The following is a 14,145-nucleotide window of genomic DNA, read 5'->3' as shown; positions in this document are numbered from 1 at the left end:
GGACAATGGCCCGTTTATCTCTACTCTCTGTTTTCTGTCCATTAACCAATCCTCCAACCATGCTACTATATTACCCCCAACCCCATGAGCCCTTATCATGCGTAACAACCTTTTATGGCCCCTTATCGAATGCCTTTTGGAAATCTAAATATACTACATCCACTGGTTCCCCTTTATCTACCCTGCTAGTTAAATCCTCAAAAAACCCTCATAAATTTGTTAAACACGATTTCCCTTTCATAAAAAAACCATGTTGACTCTGCCTAATCATGTTATGATTTTCTAAGTGCCTTGTTATCACTTTCTTAATATTGTATTCCAGCATTTTCCCGACAACTGATGTCAGGCTAACTGGCCTGTAGTTCCCTGTTTTTTCTCTCCCTCCTTTCTTGAATAGCGGGGTTACATTTGCTACCTTCCAATCCACTGGGAGTGTTCTAGAATCTAGGGAATTTTGAAGATCACAACCAATGCACCCACTATCTCTGCCTGCACCTCTTTTAGAACCCTAGGATGTAGGCTGTCAGGTCCAGGAGATTTGTCAGCTTTTAGTCCCATTAGTTTCTCTAGTGCTTTTTCTCTACTTATATTAATTACTGATATTGGGGAGAGAGGGGGAGGGGGAGTGAGTGAGAGAGAGGGGGGGAGAGAGGGGGTAGAGAGAGGGGGAGGGAGAGAGAGAAGGGGAGAGTGAGGGAGAGAGAGACGAGGGAGAGAGAGGCGAGGGAGAGAGAGGGGGAGAGAGAGGGAGAGAGAGGGAGAGAGAGGGAGAGGGGGGACAGAGAGAGACAGAGAGAGAGAGAGCGAGGGACAGAGAGAGAGAGAGAGGGAGGGCGACCGAGAGAGAGACCGAGAGAGAGAGAGAGGGAGACCGAGAGAGAGAGAGGGGGAGACCGAGAGAGAGAGAGGGAGATCGAGAGAGAGGGGAACAGAGAAGAAGGGGAGTGAGCGAGAGGGGGAAGTGAGCGAGAGAGGGACAGAGAAAGAGGGGGACAGAGAAAGAGGGGGACAGAGAAAGAGGGGGACAGAGAGAGTGAGAGAGAGGGAGAGTGAGAGAAAGAGAGAGTGAGAAGACGACAGGTATAAAGCCAGGTAGGGTCTAAGACACTGCCCTGAGGAATTCCTGCAGCGATGTCCTGGGACTGAGATGATTGGCGTCCAACAACCACAACCATCTTCCTTTTTCCTAGGTATGACTCCAGCCAGTGAAGCGTTTCCCCCCCCCTCCGATTCCCATTGACTTCAATTTTACCAGGGCTCCCAGATGCCACACTTGGTCAAATGCTGACTTGATGTTGAGGGCAGTCACTCTCACCTCAGCTCTGGAATTCAGCTCCTTTGTCCATGTTTGGACCAAGACTGTAATGAGGTCATGAGCCGAGTGGTCTTGGCGGAACCCAAACTGAGCATCAGTGAGCAGGTTATTGGTGAGTAAGTGCCGCTTGATAACACTGTCGACAACACCTTCTCAAGTGCAATTAGGGACGGGCAATGAATGCTGGCCTTGCCAGAGACGCCCACATCCCAGGAATGAATAAAAAAGTCAACCGTACAGTGGAACTGGAGTCACATGTAGGTCCAGACTGGGTATGGGCGGCAGGTTCCCTTCCCTCAAGGACATTAGTGACACAGTTGGGTTTTTACAACAAACCGGCTACTTTCATGGCCATTTTTTCAGGAATTGAATTGAATTTCACAGCTTGTCCTGGTGGAATTTGAACTCGCAACCCCTGGGTTGTTAGTCCAGGACCAGAATCCGGTGCCTAGGTCGATGCCAGGTGCTCTGTCCAGTTTTATTCTTATTATTGTTTTTCATAGCGGTTTGTTACAACTGAGTGGCTTGCTAGGCCATTTCAGAGGGCAGTTAAGAGTCAACCTATGGGTCTGGAGTCACATATAGGCCAGACCGGGTTAGGATGGCAGATTTCCTTCCCGAAAGGACATTAGTAGCCATTAGACTCCTAACGCCCTCTAGACAACTAGAGATGGGTAATAAATGCGAGCTTACCAGTGTCACCACAATGTTCTTCGACACAGAGTGATCAATGTGTGGCATAAACTCATCGAATTTACAGCATAGAAACAGGCCATTTAGCCTGACTGGTCCGTGCCGGTGTTTATGCTCCACACGAGCCTCCTCTCACCCCTCTTCATCTCACCCTATCAGCATATCCTTTCCATTCCTTTCTCCCTCATGTGTTCATCTAGCTTCCCCTTAAAAGCATCCACACTATTCAACTCAACCACTCCCTGTGGTAGCGAGTTCCATTCTCACCACTGTCTGGGGGACGAAGTTTCTCCTGAATTCCCTATTGAATTTATTAGTGGCTGTCTTATATTGATGGCCCCTAGTTCTGGTCTCCCCCACAAGTGGAAACATCTTCTCTACGTCTACCCTTTCGAACCCCTTCATAATTTTAAAGACCTCTATTACATCACCCCTCAGCCTTCTCTTTTCTAGAGAAAAGAGCCCCAGCCTGTTTAATTTTTCCTCTCAGTTCTGGTAACATCCATGTAAATCTGATTTGCACCTTCTCTAGTACCTCTATGTCCCAGGAACCATTTAAGCAACAGTTGGATGCAGCAATGGGGGGACTTCTGCATCTTTCTGGATTGATGAATTAAGACGGGGTGAACGGCCTTTCCCATGACTGTTTCAAACCCTCACCTTGTCCGACATCAGGGTGGAGATGGAACGCCCAATTTCATGGTAGTCCATGTTGCTCGTGCTCGGCCCCAGCAGGATGAAGAGGAACCGGACCGGGACAGGAACCTCCAGCACCGACTCCAGCTCCACCGCCGTCTGCAGGCGTACATAGGCCATGGTCGGATGGTCCAGGAACTCGACGCACCCTGAAGGGAAACAAAACGAGACAATCTCACCGTCACAATGAGCCTCACGGTTAAGGAAAGCAACACGTGCAAGAGCAACACGTTAGATACAGAGTAAAGCTCCCTCTACATTGTCCCATCAAACACTCCCAGGGCAGGTGCAGCACGGGTTAGGTACAGAGTAAAGCTCCCTCTACACTGTCCCATCAAACACTCCCAGAGCAGGTACAGCACGGGTTAGATACAGAGTAAAGCTCCCTCTACACTGTCCCATCAAACACTCCCAGGGCAGGTACAGCACGGGTTAGATACAGAGTAAAGCTCCCTCTACACTGTCCCATCAAACACTCCCAGTGCAGGCACAGCACGGGTTAGATACAGAGTAAAGCTCCCTCTACACTGTCCCATCAAACACTCCCAGTGCAGGCACAGCACGGGTTAGATACAGAGTAAAGCTCCCTCTACACTGTCCCATCAAACACTCCCAGGGCAGGTACAGCATGGGTTAGATACAGAGTAAAGCTCCCTCTACACTGTCCTATCAAACACTCCCAGGGCAGGTATAGCACGGGTTAGATACAGAGTAAAGCTCCCTCTACACTGTCTCATCAAACACTCCCAGGGCAGGTACAGCACGGGTTAGATACAGAGTAAAGCTCCCTCTACACTGTTCCATCAAACACTCCCAGGGCAGGTACAGCACGGGTTAGATACAGAGTAAAGCTCCCGCTACACTGTCCCATCAAACACTCCCAGGGCAGGTACAGCACGGGTTAGATACAGAATAAAGCTCCCTCTACACTGTCCCATCAAACACTCCCAGGGCAGGTACAGCACGGGTTAGATACAGAGTAAAGCTCCCTCTACACTGTCCCATCAAACACTCCCAGGGCAGGTACAGCACGGGTTAGATACAGAGTACAGCTCCCTCTACACTGTCCCATCAAACACTCCCAGGGCAGGTACAGCATGGGTTAGAGACAGAGTAAAGCTCCCTCTACACTGTCCCATCAAACACTCCCAGGGCAGGTACAGCATGGGTTAGAGACAGAGTAAAGCTCCCTCTACACTGTCCCATCAAACATTCCCAGGGCAGGTACAGCACGGGGTTAGATACAGAGTAAATCTCCCTCTACACTGTCCCATCAAACATTCCCAGGGCAGGTACAGCATGGGTTAGATACAGAGTAAAGGAGATAGTTCAGGTACAAACCAAGCATATTCTCATTAGGAGGAAAGGTGGGGCATCCAAAGCTAGCGCTCCCTGGATGACAAAGGAAATAGAGGTTAAAATAAAACAGAAAGAGGAAGTTTATGACGAATGTCAGGCAATACGGTAGAAAACCAGGCAGAATACAGAGTGTAGGGGGGAAACTGAAAAAGAATACAAGAAGGGCAAAGAGAGAGTATGAGAACAGATTAGCTGGTAACATAAAAGGGAACCCAAAAATCTTTGATAAACATATAAAAAGTGGAAGGATAGTTAATGGAATGGTGGAGCTGATTAGGGACAGAAATGGAAATCTTATGGAGGCAGAGGGCATGACTGAGGTACTGAATGAGTATTTTGCATCTGTCTTCATAAATGAAGAGGATTAAGTTAATGCTGCAGTAGAGGAGTGGGAGTAGAGATATTGGATAGGATAAAAATAGATAGAAAGGAGGTGCTAAATAGTTTGGCAACACTCAAAGTTAACAAGTCACCCAGTCTGATGGGATACATTGCTGGGGGAAGCTAGGGTGGAGAAAGCAGATGCTCTGACCACAATCTTTCAATCCTCCTTGGATATGGGAGCGGTGCCAGAGGACTGGAGCATTAAACACAAAATCATAGGAAATAGGAGCAGGAGTCGGCCATTCGGCCCCTCGAGCCTGCTCCGCCATTCAATAAGATCATGGCTGATCTTCAACCTCAACTCCACTTTCCTGCACTATCCCCATATCCCTTGATTCCTCTAGCGTCCGAAAATCTATCTCAGCCTTGAATACACTCAACGATTCAGTATCCACAGCCTTTTGTGGTGGAGAATTCCAAAACCCTCTGAGCGAAGAAATTCCTCCTCATCTCAGTTTTAAATGGCCGACCCCTTATCCTGAGACTATGCCCCCTAGTTCTAGACTCTCCAGCCAGGGGGAAACAATCGATCAGCATCTACCCTGTCAATCCCCCTCAGAATCTTACATGTTTCAATGAGATCACCTCTCATTCGTCTGAACTCCAGAGAGTATCGGCCCATTCTACACAATCTCTCATCATAGGACAGCCCTCTCATCCCAGGAATCAATCTAGTGAACCTTCGTTGCACCGCCTCCAAGGCAAGTATATCCTTCCTTAGATAAGGAGACCAAAACTGTGCACAGTACTCCAGGTGTGGTCTCACCAAGGCCCTGTACAATTGGAGCAAGACTTCCTTACTCTTATACTCCAACCCCCTTGCAATAAAGGCCAACATGACAGGGCAGGTACAGCACGGGTTAGATACAGAGTAAAGCTCCCTCTACACTGTCCCATCAAACACTCCCAGGGCAGGTACAGTACGGGTTAGATACAGAGTAAAGCTCCCTCTACACTGTCCCATCAAACACTCCCAGGACAGGTACAGCACGGGTTAGATAGAGAGTAAAGCTCCCTCTACACTGTCCCATCAAACACTCCCAGGGCAGGTACAGCACGGGTTAGATACAGAGTAAAGCTCCCTCTACACTGTCCCATCAAACACTCCCAGGGCAGGTACAGCATGGGTTAGATACAGAGTAAAGCTCCCTCTACACTGTCCCATCAAACACTCCCAGGGCAGGTACAGTACGGGTTAGATACAGAGTAAAGCTCCCTCTACACTGTCCCATCAAACACTCCCAGGACAGGTACAGCACGGGTTAGATAGAGAGTAAAGCTCCCTCTACACTGTCCCATCAAACACTCCCAGGGCAGGTACAGCACGGGTTAGATACAGAGTAAAGCTCCCTCTACACTGTCCCATCAAACACTCCCAGGACAGGTACAGCACGGGTTAGATACAGAGTAAAGCTCCCTCTACACTGTCCCATCAAACACTCCCAGGGCAGGTACAGCACGGGTTAGATACAGAGTAAAGCTCCCTCTACATTGTCCCATCAAACACTCCCAGAGCAGGTACAGCATGGGTTAGATACAGAGTAAAGCTCCCTCTACACTTTCCCATCAAACACTCCCAGGACAGGTACAGCACGGGTTAGATAGAGAGTAAAGCTCCCTCTACACTGTCCCATCAAGCACTCCCAGAGCAGGTACAGCACGGGTTAGATACAGAGTAAAGCTCCCTCTACACTGTCCCATCAAACACTCCCAGGGCAGGTACAGTACGGGTTAGATACAGAGTAAAGCTCCCTCTACACTGTCCCATCAAACACTCCCAGGACAGGTACAGCACGGGTTAGATAGAGAGTAAAGCTCCCTCTACACTGTCCCATCAAACACTCCCAGGGCAGATACAGCACGGGTTAGATACAGAGTAAAGCTCCCTCTACACTGTCCCATCAAACACTCCCAGGGCAGGTACAGCACAGGTTAGATACAGAGTAAATCTCCCTCTACACTGTCCCATCAAACACTCCCAGGGCAGGTACAGCACAGGTTAGATACAGAGTAAAGCTCCCTCTACACTGTCCCATCAAACACTCCCAGGGCAGGTACAGTACGGGTTAGATACAGAGTAAAGCTCCCTCTACACTGTCCCATCAAACACTCCCAGGGCAGGTACAGCGCGGGTTAGATACAGAGTAAAGCTCCCTGTACACTGTCCCATCAAACACTCCCAGGGCAGGTACAGCACGGGTTAGATACAGAGTAAAGCTCCCTCTACATTGTCCCATCAAACACTCCCAGGGCAGGTACAGCACGGGTTAGATACAGAGTAAAGCTCCCTCTACACTGTCCCATCAAACACTCGGGTAGGTTAAAGGATGTGAACGCTTTTATATAAATGCGTCCGGTCCATTTCGGGCTGTGCTTTAACCCAGTGCATTTTGCGGATATTGCCAGATCTGGAGCTTTGAAAGCCTTTCCTGAGAGGAGATGCAGATGGCATGTGCTGATGGCCAGGGTTGTGGTCGGTGGCGGGTCCGAGTGGCTTCAGACCAAGGGGTAAAACAAGGGACGATTATTAGACCGGAGAGGCAGCGGACCTGCGAGGGATCACCAGAGGCGGCGGAGCTACTTAAACAGCAGCCCGAGGCAGCGAGGCCCAGAGCCCCGAGACCGGAGAGGCAGCGGACCTGCGAGGGATCACCAGAGGCGGCGGAGCTACTTAAACAGCGGCCCGAGGCAGCGAGGCCCAGAGCCCCGAGACCGGAGAGGCAGCGGACCTGCGAGGGAGCACCAGAGGCGGCGGAGCTACTTAAACAGCAGCCCGAGGCAGCGAGGCCCAGAGCCCCAAGACCGGAGAGGCAGCGGACCTGCGAGGGAGCACCAGAGGTGGCAGAGCTACTTAAACAGCAGCCCGAGGCAGCGAGGCCCAGAGCCCCGAGACCGGAGAGGCAGCGGACCTGCGAGGGATCACCAGAAGCGGCGGAGCTACTTAAACAGCGGCCCGAGGCAGCGAGGCCCAGAGCCCCGAGAGCGGAGAGGCAGCGGACCTGCGAGGGAGCACCAGAGGCGGCGGAGCTACTTAAACAGCAGCCCGAAGCAGTGAGGCCCAGAGCCCCGAGACCGGAGAGGCAGCGGACCTGCGAGGGAGCACCAGAGGCGGCGGAGCTACTTAAACAGCAGCCCGAGGCAGCGAGGCCCAGAGCCCCGAGACCGGAGAGGCAGCAGACCTGCGAGGGAGCACCAGAGGCCCGACCAATCCAGGTTCCGGAAGAGAGGTAAAAAGTAATCCAAGTGTGACGTCAGCAGGAAGCAGGTAAGTGATTGGTTGGTGAGTATTTCTCTCTTTTTTAAACTTTAACTCTGTTTTATAGTTTCTAAGGTCTCTCTGGTGTAGCGGGGACTGTTGGTAAACTATTTAACTGTAGTGTAATTCGTGGGATTGATTGATTTAATTTCAACTCAATTAATTAAAGGGTAAGTCATGGCAGGACAGCCCGGCCCCGTGATCTGCTCCTCCTGCGAGATGTGGGAACTCAGGGACACTTCCTGTGTCCCTGACAACTACATGTGCAGGAAGTGCACCCAGCTGCAGCTACTGACAGACCGCATTGCGGCACTGGAGCTGCGATTGGATGCATACTGGAGCGCTCACGATGCTCGGGACATCGTGAATAGCACGTTTACGGAGTTGGACACACCACAGGTAGAAGTTGGACAGGAAGAAAGGGAACGGGTGACCAACAGGCAGAGTACTAGGCGCAGGCAGGTAGTGCAGGGGTCCCCTGTGGCCATCCCCCTCTCCAACAGATATACCACTTTGAGTACTGTTGGGGGGGATGGCTTATCAGAGGAAGGCAGCAGCAGCCAACTTCCTGGCACCAGGGGTGGCTCTGCTGCACAGAATGGGAGGAAAAAGAGTGGTAGAGCTATAGTAATAGGGGATTCAATTTTAAGGGGAATAGATAGGCGTTTCTGCGGCTGCAAACGAGACTCCAGGATGGTGTGTTGCCTCCCTGGTGCAAGGGTCAAGGATGTCTCCGAGCGGCTGCAGAACATCTTGGAAGGGGAGGGTGAACAGCCAGTTGTCGTGGTGCATATAGGTACCAACGATATAGGTAAAAAATGGGATGAGGTCCTAAAAGCGGAATATAGGGAGTTAGGAGGTAAATTAAAAAACAGGACCTCAAAGGTAGTAATCTCAGGATTGCTACCAGTGCCACGTGCTAGTCAGAGTAGAAATAGAAGGATACTTCAGATGAATACGTGGCGAGAGGAATGGTGCCAGGGGGAGGGATTCAAGTTCCTGGGACATTGGAACCGGTTCTGGGGGAGGTGGGACCGGTTCAAACCGGACGGTCTGCACCTGGGCAGGGCTGGAACCAATGTCCTAGGGGGAGTGTTTGCTAGTGCTGTGGGGGAGAGTTTAAATTAAAATGGAAGGGGGTTGGGAACCTGAGCAGGGAGACAGAGCAAAGGGAAACAAGGATAAAAGCAAAAGATAGGACGGAGAAAAACAAAAGTGGCAGTCAGAGAAATCAACGGTTTAAATCAAACGTGGCCACAGTAAATAATAATTCGAATAGGTCTAAGAGCGTTAAAAAAACAAACCTGAAGGCTTTGTGTCTTAATGCGAGGAGCATTTGTAATAAGGTGGACGAATTGGCGGCGCAAATAGAGGTAAACGAATATGATTTGGTTGGGATTACGGAAACGTGGCTCAAGGACGGCCAAGACTGGGAACTCAACATCCAGGGGTATCGATATTCAGGAAAGATAGGCAAAAAGGAAAGGGAGGAGGGGTAGCATTACTGGTTAAAGAAGGGATTAACACAATTGTAATGAAGGATATTAGCTCTGATGAGGTGGAATCTGTATGGGTAGAATTGAGAAATACTAAGGGGAAAAAAACATTAGTGGGAGTGGTATATAGACCTCCAAACAGTAAGGCGGAGGTTGGGGATGGCATTAAAAGGGAAATTAAAGAAGCGTGCAATAAGGGCACAGCAGTCATCATGGGTGACTTTAATCTACATATAGATTGGGCCAACCAAATTAGTAACAATACTGTGGAGGAGGAATTCCTGGAGTGTTTACGGGATGGTTTCCTGGACCAATATGTCGAGGAACCAACCAGAGATCAGGCCATCTTAGACTGGGTATTATGTAACGAGAAAGGATTAATTAGCAATCTTGTTGTACGAGGCCCCTTGGGTTGGAGCGATCATAATATGATCGAATTCTTCATAAAGATGGAGAATGAAGTAGTTGACTCAGAAACTAGGGTCCTCAATTTAAATAAAGGAAACTACGATGGTCTGAGGAGCAAGTTGGGTAGGATTGATTGGGGAATGGCGCTCAAAGGGTTGACGGTGGATAGGCAATGGCAAACATTCAAAGACCGAATGGATGAACTACAGAAGTTGTTCATCCCAGTTTGGCATAAAAATAAAACAAAAAAGGTGACTCAACCGTGGCTAACAAGGGAAATTAGGGATAGCATAAGATCCAAGGAGAGGACATACAAATTGGCCAGAAAAAGCAATAATCCTGAGGATTGGGAGCAGTTTAGGATTCAACAAAGGAGGACAAAGGGATTAATTAAGAAAGGGAAAATAGAATATGAGAGTAAGCTTGCAGGGAACATAAAAACTGACTGTAAAAGCTTTTATAGATATGTAAAGAGAAAAGGATTGGTGAAGTCATGCGTAGGTCCCTTGCAGTCAGAATCGGGGGAATTTATAATGGGGAGCAAAGAAATGGCAGATCAACTAAATACATATTTTGGTTCTGTCTTCACAAAGGAGGACACAAATAACCTCCCAGAAATACCGCGGAACATAGGGTCTGATGAAAGGGTGGAACTGAAAGAAATCAGTATTTGTAGGGAAATGGTGTTAGGAAAATTGATGGGACTGAAGGCCGATAAATCCCCAGGGCCTGATAATCTACATCCCAGGGTACTTAAGGAAGTGGCCCTAGAAATAGTAGATGCATTGCTGGTCATCTTCCAGAACTCGATAGACTCTGGAACAGTACCCATGGATTGGAGGGTAGCTAATGTTACCCCACTATTCAAAAAAGGTGGCAGAGAAAAAGCGGGGAATTATAGACCGGTAAGCCTGACATCGGTAGTGGGGAAAATGCTAGAGTCCATTATAAAAGATGTAATAGCAGAGCACTTGGAAAGCAGTGACAGGATCGGACAAAGTCAACATGGATTTACAAAAGGTAAATCATGCTTGACTAATCTACTGGAATTTTTTGAGGATGTAACTGGTAAAATAGATAAGGGAGAACCAGTGGATGTGGTGTATTTGGACTTTCAGAAGGCTTTCGATAAGGTCCCGCATAAGAGATTAGCGTGCAAAATTAAGGCACATGGGATTGGGGGCAAGGTTTTGACTTGGATAGAGAACTGGTTGGCGGACAGAAAGCAAAGAGTTGGAATAAATGGGTCGTTTTCCGAGTGGCAGGCAGTGACTAGTGGGGTACCGCGAGGATCGGTCCTAGGACCCCAGCTATTCACAATATATATTAATGATCTGGACGAGGGAATTGGATGTAATATCTCCAAATTTGCAGACGACACAAAGCTGGGTGGGAGGGTATGCTGTGAGGAGGATGTTGTGAAACTCCAGTACGATTTGGACAGGTTAGGTGATTGGGCAGAAACATGGCAAATGCACTATAATGTGGATAAATGTGAGGTTATCCACTTTGGTGGCAAAAACAGGAAGGCAGATTATTATTTGAACGGCAATAGATTGGGAGAAGGGGAAGTGCAAAGAGACCTGGGTGTTCTTGTGCACCAGTCGCTAAAGGTAAGCATGCAGGTGCAGCAGGCGGTTAAGAAGGCAAATGGTATGTTGGCCTTCGTAGCAAGAGGGTTCGAATACAAGAACAAGGATGTCTTGCTGCAGTTGTACAGGGCCTTGGTGAGACCGCACCTTGAGTATTGTGTGCAATTTTGGTCACCTTACCTGAGGAAGGACGTTCTTGCCATGGAGGGAGTGCAGCGAAGATTCACCAGGCTGATACCTGGGATGGCAGGAATGACGTACGAGGAGAGATTGTGTCAATTGGGCTTATACTCACTGGAGTTTAGAAGATTGAGAGGGGGTCTCATCGAAACCTATAAAATTCTGTCAGGTCTGGACAGACTAGATGCAGAAAGGATGTTTCTGATGGCCGGGGAGTCCAGAACCAGGGGTCATAGTCTAAGGATAAGGGGTAAGCCATTTACATAGAAACATAGAAGATAGGAGCAGAAGTAGGCCATTCGGCCCTTCGAGCCTGCTCCGCCATTCAACGAGATCATGGCTGATCATCCAAACCCTAGCACCCGGTCCCTACACCGACAGCCATCCCACCCAAGTCCTATCCCCGTAACCCCACGTATTTAATCCCCCCCTAACACTAAGGGCCAATTTTTGTCATGGCCAATCAACCTAACCCGCACATCTTTGGACTGCGGGAGGAAACCGGAGCACCCGGAGAAAACCCACTGAAATGAAGAGGAATTTCTTCACCCAGAGAGTGGTGAACCTGTGGAATTCTCTGCCACAGAGGGCGGTGGAGGCCAGTTCATTAAATATATTCAAGAGTTGGATATATTTCTTGAGGCTAAAGGGATCAAGGGATATGGGGAGAAGGCAGGGACAGGGTACTGAATTTGGATGATCAGCCATGATCTCATTGAATGGCGGAGCAGGCTCGAAGGGCCGAATGGCCTACTCCTGCTCCTATCTTCTATGTTTCTATGTAAAAACCAGAACTCAGCAGTTCAGTCAGTGCCTGAACAAGGGAGACAGTCAAAAATGGAAATGGGAAAGTACGTGTGTTTCTTACCTACTAGTACGACTGTGGCCTCTGCGTTGCAGGGGATTTTCTCCAGAAGTTTGAGCTCATGCTTGGATCTCGATCTCGTCATCTCTGCGGACAGTGGACATTCTTTCTGTAAGAGGTGGAGAACCTGGTTACAGGCAGAATCTGACAAGTTATCAAGAGAGAGAGAGAGGTGGACGAATAGAGAGAGAGAGAGAGAGTGAGCAACAGGGACAGGGAGAGAGAGCAACAGAGACAAAGAGAGAGAGAGCGAGAGACAGAGCGAGAGACAAAGAGAGCGAGAGACAGAGAGCGCGAGAGACAGAGAGAGACCGAGACAGAAAGAGGGAGACCGGGGAGCGCGGGGGACCGGGGAGCGCGGGGGACAGGGAGCGCGGGGGACAGGGAGCGCGGGAGACAGGGAGCGCGGGAGACCGGGAGCGCTGGAGACCGGGAGCGCGGGAGACCGGGAGCGCGGGAGACAGAGTGACTGAGTGAGGGGGTAAGAGGTAGAGGGAGAGACTAGTTACAGTCAGGGATCGAAAAGTTATCAGGGGATAGAGAGAGCAAACATTTTCTGTACATCCAAGGACCTGTTACACTCCAGGAGTGGACAGGATTAACATGATCTTACAGCAACCTCCAAATAGTTGCAGTCAGCACAGACCACGAATTGAAGCTGTGCTCAGTGCTATACCAGCTGGTATCTGTGGGCCATATCAGAGCTGCTCCAAGTCTCTATGGTCTCAGTAATCACAAGTTTAAACCCGTGAACCACCTGTAACCCTGACTGACCTCAACACTGTCCACCATCACTTTGGTCTCGGTTTCGGGATTCTCCCCCATCAGTGGCTGGGTGACCGAGGGTTCGGAGGTCGGAGCGATGTGGTTCTGGCTGTGATGGTGGGGCATGAGCGAGCCCAGACTCGCCGTCGAGAGGTTGCGTGAAAACGAGAAGTCCTTGTCTTTGTTAGGGTGGCTTTAAAATCAAGAAAGAGGAGAGTTTGGCTTTTCATCCCCTCTCACCCTCGCCTCCCCTCTCACCCCCGCCTCCCCTCTCACCCCCGCCTCCCCTCTCACCCCCGCCTCCCCTCTCACCCCCGCCTCCCCTCTCACCCCCGCCTCCCCTCTCACCCTCGCCTCCCCTCTCACCCCCGCCTCCCCTCTCACCCTCGCCTCCCCTCTCACCCCCGCCTCCCCTCTCACCCCCGCCTCCCCTCTCACCCCCGCCTCCCCTCTCACCCCCGCCTCCCCTCTCACCCCCGCCTCCCCTCTCACCCCCGCTTCCCCTCTCACCCCCGCCTCCCCTCTCACCCTCGCCTCCCCTCTCACCCCCGCCTCCCCTCTCACCCCCGCCTCCCCTCTCACCCCCGCCTCCCCTCTCACCCCCGCTTCCCCTCTCACCCCCGCCTCCCCTCTCACCCCCGCCTCCCCTCTCAACCCCGCCTCCCCTCTCACCCGCGCCTCCCCTCTCACCCCCGCCTCCCCTCTCACCCCCGCCTCCCCTCTCACCCCCGCCTCCCCTCTCACCCTCGCCTCCCCTCTCACCCCCGCCTCCCCTCTCACCCCCGCCTCCCCTCTCACCCCCGCCTCCCCTCTCACCCCGCCTCCCCTCTCACCCCGCCTCCCCTCTCACCCCCGCCTCCCCTCTCACCCTCGCCTCCCCTCTCACCCCCGCCGCCCCTCTCACCCTCGCCTCCCCTCTCACCCCCGCCTCCCCTCTCACCCCCGCCTCCCCTCTCACCCCCGCCTCCCCTCTCACCCCCGCTTCCCTCTCACCCCCGCCTCCCCTCTCACCCCCGCCTCCCCTCTCAACCCCGCCTCCCCTCTCACCCGCGCCTCCCCTCTCACCCCCGCCTCCCCTCTCACCCCCGCCTCCCCTCTCACCCCCGCCTCCCCTCTCACCCTCGCCTCCCCTCTCA

General features: G+C 51.1%; 1 protein-coding gene across 1 annotated transcript in view; it reads right to left on the bottom strand.

The window, feature by feature from the left end:
- The window catches only part of LOC147114499 (anion exchange protein 2-like), a 39,939-nt gene extending 26,685 nt beyond the window's left edge, over nt 1-13,254 (bottom strand). Inside the window, exons 1-4 of the mRNA XM_085993929.1 lie at nt 13,019-13,254; nt 12,248-12,353; nt 4,046-4,096; nt 2,669-2,853 (exon numbers count right to left, since the gene is read on the bottom strand). Of these exons, the coding sequence (XP_085850055.1) occupies nt 2,669-2,853; nt 4,046-4,096; nt 12,248-12,353; nt 13,019-13,135 (459 nt within the window). The 5' untranslated portion in view covers nt 13,136-13,254. The remainder of the gene's footprint in view (nt 1-2,668; nt 2,854-4,045; nt 4,097-12,247; nt 12,354-13,018) is intronic.
- Between the last annotated feature and the right edge of the window lie 891 nt (nt 13,255-14,145).

This window comes from Somniosus microcephalus, chromosome 7, assembly GCF_052327205.1.
Source record: "Somniosus microcephalus isolate GS21.2 chromosome 7, FLI_Smic_1.0, whole genome shotgun sequence".
NCBI lineage: Eukaryota > Metazoa > Chordata > Chondrichthyes > Squaliformes > Somniosidae > Somniosus > Somniosus microcephalus.
This window is presented reverse-complemented; position numbering and strand designations above follow the sequence as displayed.